The sequence below is a fragment of the Xiphias gladius genome, chromosome 5 (assembly GCF_016859285.1).
Source record: "Xiphias gladius isolate SHS-SW01 ecotype Sanya breed wild chromosome 5, ASM1685928v1, whole genome shotgun sequence".
Classification (NCBI taxonomy): Eukaryota; Metazoa; Chordata; class Actinopteri; order Istiophoriformes; family Xiphiidae; genus Xiphias; species Xiphias gladius.
The window spans coordinates 356036-375364 of record NC_053404.1 but is presented as its reverse complement, the minus strand read 5'-3'; the positions used below and the strand labels follow the sequence as shown (position 1 = coordinate 375364).

The 19329-nt window shown below is 44.1% G+C and overlaps 1 protein-coding gene across 1 annotated transcript in view; it reads right to left on the bottom strand.

The window, feature by feature from the left end:
• LOC120790153 (matrix metalloproteinase-16-like) overlaps positions 1 to 17199 on the bottom strand; it is a 77629-nt gene extending 60430 nt beyond the window's left edge. Inside the window, exon 1 of the mRNA XM_040127503.1 lies at positions 17074 to 17199. Coding sequence (XP_039983437.1) covers positions 17074 to 17199 — 126 coding nt within the window. The remainder of the gene's footprint in view (positions 1 to 17073) is intronic.
• Positions 17200 to 19329: the final 2130 nt, after the last annotated feature.

The following is a 19329-nucleotide window of genomic DNA, read 5'->3' as shown; positions in this document are numbered from 1 at the left end:
CAACGTGGGCCAAAAGAGAGGCCTGGTACAGCGGCAACATTTGAGATTTTTAGTTCTGGGAGCCCAGAAAGCAGACTGAGCTTGGGGGCGGTAGTCGGCTAAAATGGAGAAAGTTAAGGAATAACGTTTCACTTGTGGCAGGGTTAGATCTACATGGAGCAGAGGAAAGCCCAGAGCTTCAGAACTGTGATATGTATATTACACACACACACACACACACACACACACACACACACACACACACACACACACACACACACACACACACACAGACTCTCAAATTCAATACTCAAATAAGTTAATCAACTGAACTGTAATACCGCCTTTAAAGAGCTGAAATATGCTTTCTTGATGAGAGTTAGATAAAAAGCTTGATATCATGTCTGTCCAATAAATATGAAGCTGGAGTCAGGAGATGGTTAGCCTAGCTTAGCATAAGACGTGGTGTAAAAACAACAGTTTCTGATTTTACATATGGCTGCCAGGCAGCAAATGACAACCAGCTGCTGGGCAGATTTTGTTACCTTCAAACAGGGCCAGGGTACTTCATGCTAAGCTAAGCTAACTGGCTCCTTCCAGTCTTCATGCTAAGCTAAGCTAACTGGCCTGCTGGCCGTAGCCTTATATGGTATCAATCCTCTCGTTAACTCTTGGCAAGAAAGTGAATAAGCGTATTTCCCAAAATGTGGGAAAGATCTGGAAAAGACAACTTTTAAGATATGCCAGTAACACTTTATTTGACGGTTCCCATCGTTTCATGCATTTTCCTAGAAAGGAACTGGAAAAGACTTGTATGGATACGACTTCAGAGGAGATGGAGGGAGTGTTCGGCCGGTAAACGCACTGTAAGACAATGCTTTAATCAGTGCACAGCAGCAGCTCAACATGCAGAAATGTAAAATTTGTCCACAGGCAAGTGAACAACTCAACATACCCAGAGAAGTTTTTCAATAGAAAATGAATAATTAATGATAGCAGTAATTACTTGGATTTCATTAGAAGCGTTGTTTTAGTGAACGATCGTCTGCTTACAAACTGCACAACTAACAAACCAAATGTTATCTCAGAGCTCGTCTGTTTTTCTGAGTAGCAAATGAAACAGTTCTTTCCAGAAAACATCCTTATAAAGCATAAATAAATAAATCACAGACCCATGAAACAAAAAAAAGTGTTACCAATATATGTCAATATTACAATAATCAAATGCTACAAGATATTAAGTGAAAGATAAAAGTAAAAATACATCCCTATTATTCAAAAGAATAGCCTGAATAAAAACTATTTCAAAAGTCTGTGAAATGTCAGAGAGCTGCAGAGTCTGAGAGGTTTGGTCAGAGCAGATCCTCAAAGACTGCAGCACAGAGACGGTCTGATCACCATAATAATGATAATGATAATGATAATGATAACAAATTAGCTGCAGCAGTGTCTTTCAGATTGTTTGAGGGGATGTTACAGCACTTTTCTTTCCTGTGCAAGTCCACAGTCTCTGCTGTCGTGAGAAGGGAGAAACAGAGGAACCTGTGGTATATGACTCAGACCGTCTCTCTGCAGTTCACCTGTGCTGTGACTGACACACTGACAAAGCCCTGACGGTCTGCCTACCTACTTCCAGTTCCCTGAGGACCACAGGTAGGCACGTGCACAGATTCACACTCTGCAGCAATGACTTATCATGTCCAACTGTCGTCAGTGTGACAGATGTCAAAATGTTATGCATGCGTGATGATTCACATTTCTTCACACCTCTTTCCTCCACCTTTTCCCGCCTTCATTCTCTTGTTTTGTTTTTATCTTTCTTTACGGGTGGCTCTGCTCTAAGTCGTGGATTTCCCAAGCCTCCTTGTTCCTGTCTGCCCCCCCCCATGAGTGGGTGATAACGTTATGATGTGCATTAGGTTTTACGTTGTGAACAGACCTCTGGGTAGAGAGGTGCAGGGATGAGCTACCTGGGTCCTGAGCAGTACTCCGTTAGTAAAAGTCCTAAATTTTAAAAGTTTCCTACATAAAACAATTTCCCTGCTGAATTTCCAAATGTATCAAAGACCACATCACACACACACACACACACACGCGCGCCAATTAACAAAATCTCTCTCCAAAACAAACTCATATCCTCCACTGTAATCTGGCATGGTTAAGTGATCTGTAGCCACAATGTATGAGTAAACCTGCCCATGTATAAAACTGAAAGCAAGGTTTTGAAAGTATAAACTATGATTTCGGTCAGATGACTGACTGACCCTTATTACACCCTGCCAACTCTGCTCTGAGTTGTTTTTGAGCTGCTTTTTCAGTTTCAGATCTTTCCCCCATTAAAATAGTGTCATAAATACCAGCATGCAAAGCAGAGGGTGCGTTTTAATGTCTGCAGAATGTGTTGAGTCTGGGGAGGGTGTGCACACAAACTTCAATTAAATCTTCGCATCACTGCAAACAGTAAAGCAGTTATTACAGACATGTTAATCTTTGAAATCTTAAACTTTGGTTTAAACTTCTCACTGTGTAAATTTGATTATACATCAGGCAATATTTACATTAGCTATTCAAACTCAATTACAGGCATTCTTAACAATCTGTATAGCTTCATAATAAAGCTAATTCAAGTCCCATTAACCAGCAGGTATCACACACATTTTAAGATGTGGATGCAATGCATCTGCAGTGCTTCATGTTTCCTTTTCCCACGTTTTCTCTCTGTCTTCTGCCATTTTTTTCTCCTAATGTCAGTGTCTACTTTCTTTTTTCTTGTCCTGTAATCATGTCTGTCCTCTCCCGGGTCCCTCCTCCCTCACGTCTCCTCTCTGACTCTGGGGCTCTTTTTTATTGTAACCACGTTTGGCTCTGTCCTATAACCACTGCCCTGGTGAATTCCCGGCTGCTTCTGGCGGCAAAAGGAGGGGAAAAAAAGATTTTGATGAAAAAGTATACAGTTTAGACGTGGCACTGCATATTTCGCCAAAGAGAGATCCAAATGCACTGAGGCTGTTTCTACCCAGCAGTGTTTTAAGAACACAACCTGACTGTGCCGCTAGAGCAACATTTCTATTCAACATGAGATTCACCCAGTCCGACGCACTATTTTCTGAAATGTTGTAGACCAAACTACTGATCGAGAAAATAATCGGTAGATGAATTGATAATAAAAACAATCGTTAGTTGCAGCTCTAACTTACACGTTGCAAAACATATGGAAAGCGTCTATTATTTAAATCTAATTTGGATTTTCAACTTGAACGTTATTGTGTATACTGGACTGTCAGGTTGTCATAGATAGGTGTCAAGATAATGTACTGCGCAGTGCTCAATCCATATTTCATTTTTCAAAACAGAAGAAAATGTTCTTGCTTCCAGACAATGCAGCCATCATCAGATACAGATATGAATTAAAGCCATCAGAGAAAGACAAAGCAGAGACTGTTGTTAGATATGTCTGTCACTCAGACATTAACAGGATATTGGACGGCGGTGAGGGGCTGTTCAGTGTCCCATAAGAGGAGGAGGCGCAGAGACGGAGACACGACACGGGGGGTGTAGCTGTCACATCAGTTCTTTATATACAGCACTGCAGGGAAAACAGCAAGACAGCACAAAAACCTGGATATACTGTAGAAGAGTACAGGCAGTAATTTCAGTGAAACTTTCTACACTTACAGCAAACAGTCGGCCGGGTCCTTCTGCTCACCGTGTTCCTGATTAATCATAATGGGGCTACTGATCCTGAAACTGTTTTCTATGTGCTGTTCGTGCAGAGATGGATACAGAATTACATATATATGTCATGTCAACTGGTGCTTGTTGATTGTAGATGATTATGTCCTTAAGGACAATTAACTGGTTTGCCTCTTATCTTTCTGGCAGAGATCTTCATAGCAATTGATGATCATCTTTACAAACAGTCTACAATAACTTGTGGGGTTCCCCAGGGATCGATGTTAGGGCCACTACTTTTTAATCTATGGAGGTGTCCTCAGGAGACATGTAATCCCTTTCCACAGCTCTGCTGATGACACACAGCTTCATGTGCTCCCGTCTCCTGATGACACAGGGTCTATCCATGCTCCTTTAAATTTATATTTGGTATCATAACTTCTATCAAAAGTTTACACAGCTCAACCAGTATAAAAATGAAATTATGATTATAGCTTCTAAGGCTCAGAGAGAGAGAGGAGCCACAAAATTAAATTCTCCAGGATTTACCCAGAGCCAGTACGCAGGAAACCCTGATATCATCTTTGACCCAGAACTGAACTTTAGGACTCAAATGGGGTTTGTCACCAAATCTGCTTTTTGTCATCTCAAATATGTCGTTAAAGTGCTGCCATTTCTCTGATTGTAACGCTCTCCTATCTGGTCCAAACACAAAGGTTATAAACCGGTTACAACCGATTCAGAATCTGCTGGCCGAGTGCTGACCAGGACCAGGAGGAGAGAACACATTACACCTGTTTTATAGTCCTTACATCGACCATCCGTCCGCTTTGGTATCGATTTTAAAATTGTTTTTTCTTGTTAAAGCACTTCATGGTTTTGCAGCATCTGGTGAGGCAACTTGAAGTTTTTATGCTCTGAGTCGTTGGAGCAGTCTGAAGAGGATCCGAGAGCAGCTCAAAGTGTTGATATCTTTAAACTTTCAACCTCTTTGGCCTGGATTAGAATAATTTACTGCCATTTTTTAATAATTTCTTTTATTGTGCTCATGTTGTAAAATGTTCTTTTACCTCTTACCGACTTTTTCATTGTCTTTTATGTTTTGTTTTGTTATTTTAATTGCACTAACCTGTACACAAAAGTCCTATACGAATAGTGAGTTTGACTGATTAATTGATAAAGGAGCACTCCAGTGTTTTAGTATTAAACTTCAATAAAGTTTGCAGACTCACCAGAAACAGACTCAAGCTCCAAAAATGCTGGAGCCTACATTTCCCACAAGGTAAATGTCCTCATCACCTCCCTCTGCTTGCTCTTAGAAATCTGTAGTTTACCCACATTTTTCTCACTTTGCATGGTAACAAAAAACGATGATCATGAACACCTGGGTCGGCCCCGTTATACCTACCTGGATCAATGAAGCGATCGATACTATCAATTTGGGGAAAAAAGTGTTTTACCTTTCAAGACAGATTACGAGACCTCAGTGAAACATGGGCTTCAACAGACGAGAATATCCTCCCCCCATAACATCCACTGTAAACTGTCATGATTATTTATCATTATCATTATCATGATAATGATTGCTGCAGCTATTACTAAACAAATTAACAATATACATTTATAGTAATATAAACAGGTGAAGGCCCATGATTGCTACTTTAATTTCCTTTTGACGTTGTTTCATTCATTCAGTCAAAGATTCTATATCTCGGCAACACTGCTCAGATCACAGCAAGGCGTTTCCCAGAACTATGATTTTGTTACTGTTTGCATTTTCTTACAGAGTTGTGCCTTTCCTCAGTTCATCAGTCGCACAGAAATCCTAAAACATCCATGGTCAGAGAGGCACAAAGGCTGTCACAGAATCAACACACGTGCAGTCCGATACAAGATTCAAAGAGAAGCACCAGCCCAAGGCCCAGAAATATTAATACTGCAGAAACTTTCAAAGATTGAAATCGAGTCGTTGTGCCAAAGTTTATAGATTATGCCTGGGCTCTAATATTATTAGAGAGATTATTAAAGAAAGGGAACATTCTTATGGTAAGAGGCAAACACTAGAAGGAGCCAGAGTTATAGCAGAGGGTCAGTGCTGTCGTACAAGTTTTCAAAAGTAGTAGAGGACTAAGAGCTACGAAAGAAATCCAAAGAGGAACTGGATAACAGCTTTAAAGGAATAGATTGATGTTCTGTGAAATATGCATTTTTTTTCTTTGCGCGAATTAGATGATAAAGATTGATACCACTCTCATGTTTGTCTGTTAAATATGAAGCTACAACCAGCAGCTGGTTACCTTAGCTTAGCATGGAAACAGCTAGCCCGGCTCTGACCAAAGGTTAAAAAAAAAATTTTAAAAATCCAGTGGTAGCTCATATTTAAAGGACCAACGTGAGAGTTTTGTCAGTCTTCTCATCTCACCTTCAGGACTCAGCTGATTTAAAACAGTGTCTCATGTGTAATTTGATAAACATGTTCTTAGGAAAATACTAAGCACTTCCTGAAAGAGCAGAGTGCTATAATGAGGTTAGAGTTGTCCAGAAATCAAGGCTAGAGTCCACCAGCATGGTGGCTACAATGTCTGACGTGCATCCGTGCCGGTTTCTGGGTTCTCCACACTCGAGTCCACTGCACTTTGAAGTAGATCTCTCTCATGCCACTCATGCAAGAGGAGCTCGGTCTCATTTCACCACTTTGCACTCTTCTTCACAGAGTACATTTCTTTTTCACCTTTGTCACGGTGAAAAGAAAAAAAAAAAAAAAAACATCCTCTGGTTTAAAATCTTGATAGCTGCTCTCAAAGGACACTTCAGTGCATTTATACAACCACATCTAGCGAAAAATACAGTCTCCTTTTTGCTGAGGCTCTAATCCAGCTACATATAAAACCTGTCGGGAACAGAATAGTCTCAAACACAAGGAAATAAAACTAGAAGTAGGGTCTAGAAGCATTTGCCAGAATTTAAGATACAAGACTAATTAGGTTGAACAGTTAGAATACAGTCAGTCAGCTTTAGTTTTAGATTGGTCAGAACAATTTACTTTTAGCATAACAAGCTCATTATGGCTAAAACATACCGGCGGTGGGTGGAAGCTCTGGGCAAAGCTGGAAATATCGATTCTCCTCAAATGTGTGCTTGTTGAACAGGTGCTGATAAATTACCCTCATTAGCTTTTTACTCACAATGGTTTTATTGCACTTAAGTAATGAGCATACTGGTGTCATTTTCCCTTCTGTGGCTGTGTGTGTGTGTGTGTGTGTGTGTGTGGTAGACACTGGTCCACTAATATCAGTGCCTGGTTTCTTCTAGTACTGATAAAAGAACCAACCGGGTTGTTAATAATTTAGAACCAGTTCCAATGTAGACCTGTGTTTCAGGGATCATCCCTACACGCCACACATTGGGAGAGTAACATGCGTCTTCTTTGCCCAGTGACAGAGGGGGAGAGTACCGGAGCGACTCAGAGGCCTTGTCGTCTCGCAGGTGCCTCACACAAGCACTGAACTGAGATGAACTGGTTGAGATGGACCACATCTCAACCAGTCGGCTTGGCCCACTCCCCGAGGAGCAGAGGGCGGGCTAATTAGCCGAAGGGTGCCATCAAAAGGCCAACCTGCGAGGCAGTGGAATAACTATTAGGGATGAGACGCGCCTCAGGAAACCTGGTCGACATTCATGTTTTTAAAAAAATGCTGTCAGACTTTTCTTCTTACACGAACTTTTAGACAATAAGACTTTTTTGGAAACGGTTACCATAAATTGGGCCTGATGAAACGCTTTGGGAACTGGCTGCAGTGACCATTGTACCATGCTCAAAGCTCCTCAGTCTGCAAAGCGTCTCAGGTTTGAGTCGAGTTCCACCGAATTAAATCCAGGTTTGTTGTGAAAAGCCAGCAGTGTTCTCACAGAAGGGTATTACACAGTCAAAAGCTTGATTCAGTCCAAGGTTTACAACCACATCTTACTGGCACCATGTTGTCCCCAAACATCTTTAACCATGTGCGCTAAAAAACTGCCATTTGGCCCAGTCACCTGTCGTAAATAGACATGTATCCACCTGTACCCTGGCAGTTAAAGACAGGATAATATAAGCATCAGCTTAGCACAGTCCACCAAAATACACTATTCAAAATGTACATAAACTGTTGTATGAACTTAACATAACATCAGAACATGTGATGACAACACAAACAGTTGACCAATTACTAATATGAGCTGAAGTGGCTCTTACTCTGGACCTGCTGCATGTTCTTTAACCAAAGTCCTGAGTTCACACATCCATTACGTCACACACATTACACCCCAACTTTTGGGGATGTAATGTGTGTGACGTCCCTCCCTTCTGTCCCTCACCCCAAGTCCTGTGATGCAAACAGCAATAGTGGAATTAGAGTACAGATTGTCAACAAGCCCGAGCCCCTCAGAGAAGGTTTATCACCTTGTATATTTATCAGCACTCCTCAGCCTGAGTACACACACTGTTCCTGCAGGTTTATCAGACTTTATATATACATACAAATGTTTAATGAATGCAGGATTTGGCTCTTCTGGACCCTTTCAAGTGGTTTATAACGTTTATCAGATTGAGTAAGGGTTTTATTTCAAAAGCCTGCAGAGTTGTAATGGATATAATATGATAAGACCTTCATAATGCTTGAGAAGAAGATGTTTGGGAGTATTGTTTTCTGGTTTCCCATTCTTTTTACGTGCAATAAATGTAAGGAGTAAAAATATAAGATTTTGCACAGACAACACAGAACACCTCGTGTCTTAAAAAAAGCGAGGTGTAAACTGGCAGCTGGAACTTACATGCGTTGCCTTCAGAGTTGTGGTCGTGTACAGTCAAAGAAATGAGCACAGTTTTAAAGCACAGAACTGGTAAAGATGAGAAAAGATGGTACAGAGTTTTTTATAATGGGGAGGCAAAGTACCACATTAAAAGGAAATGATAATGATAACCCGGTTACTCAGTGATCGAAGTGACTCAATCCAGATGGGAAGGGGAACACTGGATTGGAGGGTCAGAGGTAGATTAGCCTTTAGCCCTTTTTTAGTAGTAGTCCAGGCCTAACACACACACAAACACACACATATACATATATACGTGTGTGTGTGTGTGTGTGTGTGTGTGTGTGTGTGTGTGTGTGTGTGTGTGTGTGTGTGTGTGTGTGTGTGTTGGTGTGTGTGTATATATATCTATACACACTGACTACATTGTGTTTTGTGTATTTTATTATTCAAATGAAAAAAAATAAAAAAATTATATATATATATATATATATATATATATATATATATATATATATATATACATAGTGTGTATATATATATATATATATATATAAAGACACATACAGAATGAATTGGTAAACCTCATCATGCATTTGGCTTTTAGTTGAGCTGCTGCAGCCTCTTTTGTCCTGAAATCTGTCAAACATTCAGCTGACATATTATTAGTTTTGGCATTGTAGTATATTTATCTCCAAAATCAAGCACCATTTTTATCCTTGTATGGTATAAGCAGAAAACAGCTACATGCAGACGATTTTAAATCTTGTCTCTACATACATTCTTTCATAATTCAGAGGATCCATGGGCCCAAGCTGCGAATGCTAACTTCAACTCCAGGATAATGTTTCACAGTAATTTAGCAGATGTGGTCACATTATGAGCCATTGGCTACTCTGTACCATTTCACAAACATCAAGTGACACAGGTGTGTTACTCAGTGTGACAGGTGAAGTGCGGGCAGGACAGAAATACTGCCTCCGGGATGCAACATGCCAACCGGTTCCTTTGCTATAGGCGAGTTCCTGTCAGTACTGGCCACAGGCACTAAACACGCTGGTTTCCATTCTCCTCATCTAATCTAATCTAAAGTGATAGATTTACACACAGGGATGCTGAGTGAATACAATTAGCTCCCTGCTAGGACAGAAAATCAGCAGCAGAAGACCTTGCCCCGAGTCCTTTTTGTACCACAAATAAAAGCAGTTGACAAAGAAGTTACATCTTTGAATCATTCCCACTGAGGTATATATCAAGAATAATAAGAAAACATTTCTTGCATTGTAACAGTATTTTCTAAGCACCACTAGGGAGCACATCCCATTTTCAGGAGCAGTCAATGAGCAGTTGCCACTAGTTCAACATTTTCACTTAACTATAATTTCTCAGATCTAAAAAGCAGCTTGCTACATTTTCGAGTTTTCAAGAAAGCAGAGGTATTGCTTTGACCCATCCTGTGAGAACGCCATGCAGCTTTCTGTTTGTATGACAAAACAGAGGGGATGGCAAGTGGATCTATCTGTCCAGCAGCAGAGTTGGGACAGAGCAGCTGGGAGTGACCGGAGCTCTCGGCCCAGGTGACTCATGGGAACATGATCGCGGCCTCCCGGGAGAGCCTGCGGCCTCAGACCGCCCTAAATTATTCATGGGTTACACGCTGAACCACCGGCGGGTGCGCTAGGGTCGTCAAGGCAACCGCAGCCCTCCTGCCCTCACCAGTAACCACAAACCCACACACATGCACATACACTTTACACTTCTGGAATTAAACTCATACTGTAACATTTGAATTAGCACAACACTCAACATGACTTTTAATGACACCAAAACTATCTGCTGCACCTCGTGACCCACCGGCAACGTGGTTAGTGCAGAGGCCCTAGCGTCTACACACACATACGCACATGGAAACGCACTAAAGAAATGCTCTCTGCATGCAATGCTCACCATGTCAGTGGCCCCATTAGGACAAAAGGTCACAAAAATGTCACCCAAAAATGTCACAGCCTGATCATACATACTGATCAGAACACTGGATAATCTGTGGGGCTTTTGCAAAGCATTTTCAAGACTTAAGATGTTGGAGAAATGACTAACAGAAATGTCTGGATCATGACGTTTGAGATCGGCTGATGTTTTAAAGACTCTCTCGGCAGCACGATCTCAGTCTTACAGACAAAACCTCCATAAGGCTGACTGATATTCTGGTTTCCACCTATGTTCATTTTGGGATGAACCGTAATCACAAATTCATATTTATGGTATGTGATTGAATTGTGTAAAACTGTGTAAAAATGTGCGCGCACGCACACACACACACACACACACACACACACACACACATCTGTCAACAGCTTAATTGACAGCCTCACATGTGATTCCCCACTGGCATCTTCTAATGCTGCAGTTGTCAGCCACATTAAAGATTTAACAGCTCAGTAAGCCGTGACCAAAGACACATCTCAGAGAGAGAACGACACGGGGAGAAAGATTTACAACAACAACAAGAGGCTGCTGAGGAAAATCAGGTGTGTGTGTGTGTGTGTGTGTGTGTGTGTGTGTGTGTGTGTGTGTGTGTGTGTGTGTGTGAGTGAGAGAGAGAGAGAGATTATGAATCATTTAGGTGAGTGCAGGTGTTGTTGTCTTTCTCTAGGATTGGGTGAACACACTGGCACAGACACCCCAGTGGCTCAGAAAACCTGCTCTTATACCAAAGCCAAATGACGTCAAGAAAGCTGTGTGCGCGAATGTGTGTGTGTTTGTGTACTCGCAATCCATATGATGGCTCAGTGAGAAACGAGTCAGTGTGAGGAACACACTCACAAATACGCCTGCATGCACTCAGACACAGGAGGTGAGCTCGTTCATACAAAGGGTCTGCAGGAGGAAAATATGGCTGCGCAGAAACAGCAGCAACAATTTAACATCTACTTTGTTAAAGATAATTGTTAGGAAAATAAAGGAATAATATTGCCATGTAAATAAAAGCCCAAAGACTCTCGTGGATACACGTAACACAAAGGCAATTACAACAACACTGACTCTCTGGGAGGCAAATGTTGGGAAAATGCGTCTGCTGCAAAGGAAGTGATGCATTATTAATCTGAGGCTATTTTGGACAATTGTGTGGAGTAGTTAAGTAGTTATTATCAGTGCAGATAACCACCGTGGCACAGGAAAGAAAGGGAACATTCAAACTTCGTCAAGAGAAAAATCCAAGGAAAAACACACCAAAGCACCGTGTACACTGTTTGACTGCCAAGCCATTTCTGGGAAATGCAGCACGAAAACAGCAGTGAGCCAGTGAGCGCTTATCACCAAAAATAGCAAATAAGATCTTTCAGATTGTTTAACACAGTTTTGAATTGTGTGCAGTTCATTTTTAGTTAAACTTGAATTTTGGTCTGGTGACCTGCAGGACTGTGATTACCGGCGACAGAGCCGAGGGCGCGCGCGCACACACAACTGAACGCATGCAGAAATACTGAGAAGTGGCAACGAAAATCTGAAAAGAAGCCACAACTGTTTACACGCAGAAAACACACACTCGTGCTCACACATTCATGTTCAGACCAGTCGCTTCCCATCACCCAGATGCCAGTCGGAGGCTGAGCGTGCCGACTGGTAACCTGAGCTGTGACAGGAACGAAGCTCTACCATTCCCCACATAGTGACAACAGCACTGAGGAGTTTGCATTGGCACAGTGCTGAAAACAGCGTCAGTAGTTACAGTGCTGTGTGTCCAAAATTAAAACCTTTATATTAATGAGAATACGTTTTTTCATGTCTATATATTCTAATATACAAACACACACTAAACCTGAAGGTCCTGCAGTCAGCTCTGTTGCTCTGTCCATACCTTTCACACAAAACTTTAATAAATTAATTTGGCCGGTTCTGAAATGTAATTTGCTTGGAGTCATTAAAGGAACAGTTCACCATTTTGGGAAACACTTTATCTTAGCTTAGCATAAAGAGCGGAACCTGGCTCTGTCTGAAGTTTTAAGAAAAAATCTGCAGCAACTCTAACGCTCACTGATGAACTTGTTACATCTCCTTTGTTTAATCCACACACAAACGAAAATGTAAACGCCACAAGTTTGCGGTTTGCGGTTGCTGTGGTTAACAAAAAGTTCAGCAGATAGCTCCCCCTAAAGCCACAACTGGTAGTTTCTGTTTGTGTAGGGATTGAACAAACAAGAGAAAAGAGGTGCCGGGGAATGCAGCTTGAGCTTTGGACAGAACCAGGCTAGCTGCTCCCCACTGTTTCCAGTCTTAATGCTAAGCTAAGCTAAGATCCGCTGGCTGTAGCTTCATGTTAGGTGTGCAACACTGTGTGAGACTACACGTGAGAGTGGTGTCAGTCTGATCAGCGAACTCAAAAACAAAGCAAAGTCTTTATCCCAAACCCCTGATTTGGACAGGAGAGGAAATAATCCACCTGAAGTCAGTTTTTCTCCATTTTTAATTAGGCCTATCATTGAGTCATCGTTTTGGAAATCAGTCGACAATCCCATGACTGCACGTAGGCAGCCGTGACAATAACGCAACCATTTATAAATCAGCAACTATTTTAATTATTGATTAATCATTTATGTCCATTTTTAAGCAAAATGTCAAACACTTGATGGTTCCAGCATCTGCTGTGGGAGGATTCGCCACTTTTTCCAGTCTCCTGTCGCGGTGAACTAAAAAAAAGCTTTAAAAAGCTTAAAACTAATCAATTAACTGAAAAAAGAATCGTCAGATTGATGGATAATGACACTAATTGTTAGCAGCAGCTCTGCTTTTGTGACTCAGGTCCTTTGGGTCTGTCCACTACAGTTCATAGAAATCTGCTCTTAGACTTTTTAGACAGCTAACAGACGGAATAGTAAGAGAGACAGACAGACAAAGACAGACAGACAGATGGAAAAGTCAGACAGACACAAAGAACAGAGACACAAAGAACAGACAGACAGACGGAACAGATCGAACAGACAGACCAGATAGAGAGAGAGACAGAAAGAACAGACAGACAGAGAGACAGACAGACAGAGACAGACAGACAGAGACAGACAGACAGACAGACAGAGAGACAGAGAGACAGACAGACAGACGGGACAGACAGACAGATGGAACAGACAGACAGAGATGGAAAAGACAGAAAGGACAGACAAGACAGACAGAGCAGACGGAAAGACAGAGAGACAGACACAAAGAACAGACAGACAGGACAGACAGACAGATGGAACAGACAGAGACAGAATTGGAAAAGACAGAGAGAACAGAGACAGACAGAGCAGACAGACAGACGGCCTCCACCTGAGACAGGGTGTGTTAACAGACGGGAGTACAGTGCAGAGTCTTTGCCCTCTCTCCGTTGTACAGCAGATCACCTCTGTGCTCGGTCTCTGGTGAGCACAGTGGCACGAGTCAAACACTTAATGTGACTCAGAGCGCAGCGCTGCACCTGATGCCTCTCTGCGAGATGCTGAGTGTAACCCAGGCGGGGCCTTGCTCGTGAGGCTTCGGTGCCTTCGCGGTGCTGCTGTTGTCGTTGCCGTGTTCCTGGAGAAGGCTACCGTGGTGAGAAAAAAATCCCCTGTGAGATAAAATATCTCAAATCCCAGCAGAACGAAGAGACGGTAAACTACAGAGCACGTAAACAGCTGTGAGACAGATGGAAACAAAGGCATTTACGGTGAACACCTTCCCGTTTCACCGCTGATTCTTAAAATGTACATATTGGTGCTTTGTGTTGATGCTACTGTAGGGTAGCATCAATCCAACGCACAGGGGCAACAGTTTCAGCAGTTCACTTGCCTTAAAAGATTTTGAAGGTGGTGATGTGCCCAGAACTGAAAGCTTTAAAGCTTTCAGAGAAGAGCTGAGAGCCACCACTCTACACAACACGAGAGGATGGTTGAACACAGTTCAGGAATTCTGTGTCTGAGAAAACATCGGTTATCTCTCTTTAATTACTCCGTGTTATATACAAACTAATGATGGAAGCAACTCAAGATAGCTCCACAGCTCACCCGGCCCACCTACACCATGTGGCCTCGCGGAGAATGCATTGAAAAGGACTTCACTGTCCCATGAAATCATTGGCGTTTCATATTGAATCCATGTGGCCTGAACCAGTCAAGACCACAGCAGGACCAGCAAGGACTGGGCAGGTTTAGGATGACCTCCCAGCTCAAACCAGAGCTGTGATCTCGAGTAAATGCTCATGTCTCGGCTCATCATTACCCTTTATAACCCGTGGTGCAAGCGCAGACAGACAAACACACATGAACACAGTCGTAACAAGTCCAGAAGTCAGTTCCATCTCCACAGGTCTTCCAGACCAGCGGCTGTTTACGACGTACGGAGAGACATCAGTCATCCTCCTACTGGCTGCATAATGCTCCGTAGGTGCAGCACCGCTCTACTGGACCGGGCTGCGAGGCGGGACACATGCTTCGCCACACTCTTCACACTGCTCTGAGCCTAAGACTTTGCCCTACTCCAGTTACCGCTGATAAACCGGTACTGTTCATTCCCAGCTTTGCAGCGCACCGTGATCCTTTCCCAGCCCACGTCTCCCTCTGATTCCTTTGGCTCCGCTGGAACAACTGGTCAGTTTAAAGCCAACCCGATGCTTAAACCGTCAAAGTTTCAACCTCAACAGTTGTGGGTAACAGAGGGTAAACGTTAGTCACACGCTCTCCAGCAGCTCCAACAGTCCTCTCACCCCCTCTATACTCAGGACAAGCAGGACGGTTTCCTTAGGGGCCATAAAAGTCTCACATTACAGCGAAAAGCCCACTTTATACAGAGGAAAGCCTGCTGACATGTGGGGCTTTGACGTGCTGCACACATTCGATCGTGTCAGGAAGCTGAATCTCAGCGATCACAGATATGAAACTACCGTCACCACATTAAGCTCAGTGTTTGGTCAACCCTCCATTCTCTGTGCGAGCGCAGCCCTGTCTTTCCGTGACTCTCGGCAGGAGGCTGCCTCCAACGTCCACTCGGGGCATCTCACCTCATGATGCTTTCAGTCTCAGACACGCAGAAACGTGCTGACCGGTAGGAAAACCTAATCTCAGGGCAGAGGTTTCACGATTCGCCCTCGGACCTCGGCACGCGTCCGACAATAAGGGACAGCGAAGATCAGAGTGCCGTGACCATATTTACACTGAAGCTACAACAGAGAAAAGCTGGGGGAGCAAACGTGAAATCAACTCGGGAATTTACAATAAGCTCTAAAGTGCGACGGTGACCATCTTACGAATTCCGCACTTTAACTGACACCGTGAATCATGTCTTACAATAGAGAACGAGGCTGGGTCTTATGGAAAAGCAGGGGTTTGGCGCTTCTGACCGGCTCCGAGAAAAGCAGTCAACTAACGTGTATAAATTACGATACACCTGGAGACTAGAAAGAGCAAATGTCTTCATATATCTCCGACTGTCTTCCTCTTTCTGTCATGTGAGCTCGGACATTTTAACTGACTAACCTCTAACATCTGGACTGAATCTGCTGCCTCTCTGCCTTCCAAAGGGAACAGCGCAGGATGCCAATCTTGCAAATCATGTGGATACGTGGATGTAGACGTGCACGACTGTCAGCAGACATGCCAGGTTGTTCCCGTGTGGTGTCTGTGTTTGTGTGTGTGCAGCCGAGTGTGAGAGAGAGGGAGACAGAGAGGGGTTGTGTGGGGTGCGGCGTTGCCCTTTATGACCGCTTTATGCATTCGGCTTTGCTCGAACAGCCGTGACTTGCTCTGGAAAGGAGGGAGGATGCAAAACAGTCGCATGACCCCCTGATAAAAACCCAGGTTTCATTCTTTTCCCAAGGGAGCAAAGCTTGTGTTAGTCCTGCAGAGTCTTGAAGCGCAGACACAGAGAATAAACATTATTTCTTTTTACAGGCTGACTGAGCGTTAAAGTTTGCTGGCATGACCCTTGTGGTCCCGAGGCTTTCAGCAGTCCCTCATGTTGGCATATCAGATCGGGACGAACGGACGTCTTCCCTCTCTGTCTGCCCACATTGTTGCCTGCGACCCCTCGGACCGTGTGCTGCTTTTGTCACCGTGACACAGGTGGTACCGTGTGGATGCTCTGGGCTGGAGCTTCTCACGTCCTGTCTCAAGATTTTCAAGTCCCGGACCCTTAAAAACACAAGCATCTGGCCGTGGAGCCACTCTGAATATTTGGCTTCTACGGGAGGATTTGCTGCTGTTGACTTAGTCCTGAATTACATGTTTGTTTGTTTTTATGCCTGGAGACATGAGTGTGAGAGTTGGCTCAAATGAAAGCGGTCTACTGGGGACATTTTCTGTCAAACGATATCAGGCTGAAGTGAGGCTGCTTCTTGTGTGGATGCCGGCCCACTCTGAGAAGAAAGAAACTAGATTATTATTATTATTATTATTATTATTATTATTATCTGTGATACACATTCCGTCTGAGAGAATTTGGGAGTGGGGAGAGGGACTGGACTACAGCCCAGCCGGGCATCTCACAAAGACCCCGTTGTTGTTGAAACATGGACCCAGATTCAAACCGGAGTCGGTTGAGTCCGAGCTCCGTTGTTATTCCCAAATAAGCCCCCGCAAAGCGGACTAACAGGCCGAGACAAACACCGTCCCCGGTTCTCACCTCCACGCTGAACGGCTGCTCCTCTCCGTTCACGGAGCATAAAATCCACAGCACCAGCTGCGCACACAGCGTCCCCACACAGCAGCCGTGAAGACATCTTCTGTTGCGGAGCGCCAGTAAAACCATAGTGGACCCGCTGCCGTCGCTCGCTGCCTCTGCTGGGTTTTGTCTACGGTCGCTACACACCGACGCACGACGAGAGTAGATCCTAGACGCTCAGCGGCGACATAGCCGAAGTCTGGGAGTCTCTCGAGCGGACGAGGGGAGAGGGAAGCGGGAGACGGAGCGGAGTCGGCTGCTTTCGCCGCGGTTTCAGGAGGAGCTTATCCCCGGGGGGGAAGATCAGCTGTCAACGCCTGTCAGCAGCCTCCCGGCCCCGCAGTCCCCGGGTCAGTCCTCCGGTACACCGGCCGTTGTTCCAAGCGGACGAGTCCAGCCCGTTTCCTGCGCCGCGCGGCATAGCTGCCCGTTTTCTATCGTGTTTCCCACCGAGTGCGCATGTGCGCACCGAGAGCCCCCATCCCACCCGTCTTCCCGATTCTCCAATAAAACCAGTCGGTCCTGTAAAACCAGTCTGTTCCCCTCCGCAGCCAGTGTGTCCTCTTCGTAAACCAGTGTGTCCTCCGCTAAAACCAGTCTGTCCCCTCTAAAACCAGTCTACCCTCATAAACCAGTCGGTCCTGTAAAACCAGTCTGTTCCCCTCCGCAGCCAGTGTGTCCTCTTCGTAAACCAGTGTGTCCTCCGCTAAAACCAGTCTGCCCTCATAAACCAGTCTGTCCTCCTCTGAAACCAGTCTGTCCTGCTCGTAAACCAGTCTGTCCCCTCTAAAACCAGTCTACCCTCATAAACCAGTCGGTCCTGTAAAACCAGTCTGTTCCCCTCCGCAGCCAGTGTGTCCTCTTCGTAAACCAGTGTGTCCTCCGCTAAAACCAGTCTGTCCTGCTCGTAAACCAGTCTGTCCGTCCTCCAAAACCAGTCTGTCCTCCCATAAAAGCAGTGCGTCATTTAAAAACAGTCTCCCCTTAAAGCCAGTCTGTCCTCCTCTAAAACCAGTCTGTCCTCCAAAATCAGTCTGCCCTCATAAACCAGTCCGTCTTCCTCCAAAACCAGTCTGTCCTCCTGTAAAACCAGTCTGTCCTCCTGTAAAACCAGTCTTTCCCCTCTAATACCAGTCTGTCTTCCTCTAAAACCAGTCTGTCCTCCTGTAAAACCAGTCTGTCCTCCTCTAAAACCAGTCTGTCCTCCTGTAAAACCAGTCTTTCCCCTCTAATACCAGTCTGTCTTCCTCTAAAACCAGTCTGTCCTCCTGTAAAACCAGTCTGTCCTCATCTAAAACCAGTCTGTCCCCCACTAAAACCTGTCCTCCTCTAGAACCAGTCTGTCCTCCAAGACCAGTCTGTCCACTAAGGCCAGTCTGTCCTCCTCTAGAACCAGTCTGTCCTCTAAGACCACTCTGTAAAGTCCTGTAAAGCGGTACCTCATCCTGACAGTCTGTGTGTGAAATGCTTTTCCTGTCAGGACATCATAGCCGACATTTTCAAGCTACCGAAGCCAAATAAAAAGCCCACGCAAATCGGGAGTTCTGAGGCTTCCACAAGCTAGAAACTTTGCTGTCCCAGCACAGTTTGAACATTAGGCTGCAGGTAAAGGAAGCTGCTGCACCTGGCTTATTCTGCCCATTTTTCATACTTTTCAATTAAAAACGGGAAGACTGCAGTAAATAGGCTTAGTTTCATGGTTTATAGCAAGCATGACCTACATCAGGACAAAATGTGGTTGAAGCACTGCTTTAATATCGGCTTTCAGTGAGTTAAAGACACTGTCAGTTATATGAGAGGATACAGCAGAGTCTTCAAAGGACCGATGCTTTAGTTCTACATCGTTTCTTTATATTGGTTGGGGTTTTTTTTTGTGGATACATTCATTGTTATTTTTTCATTTTTTCTCTCCTCCGGTACAAAACTGCACGTTGTATCACTGTGTTTGTGTGCGGGTGTTATTTACTGTTTGCTTATTTTATAATGCTTCAGCTCCAGCAGAGGGCGATGATACGCTCGGTGCTCCCTTCAGATAACCATAACCGTCAGTGGGATTTAGTAATCCTGCTCCGTGTCTCTGTGTCTCAGCCCGGCTTCCGGTAGGTGATGACTTCGCCATCAGGGCCGTCACTGTAGTTACTGCAGACAAGCTGATGTGTTGCTTTTACAGGAACGCATTTCATCAAGGTCCAGTCTTCTGTACATTCATTTAGGCTG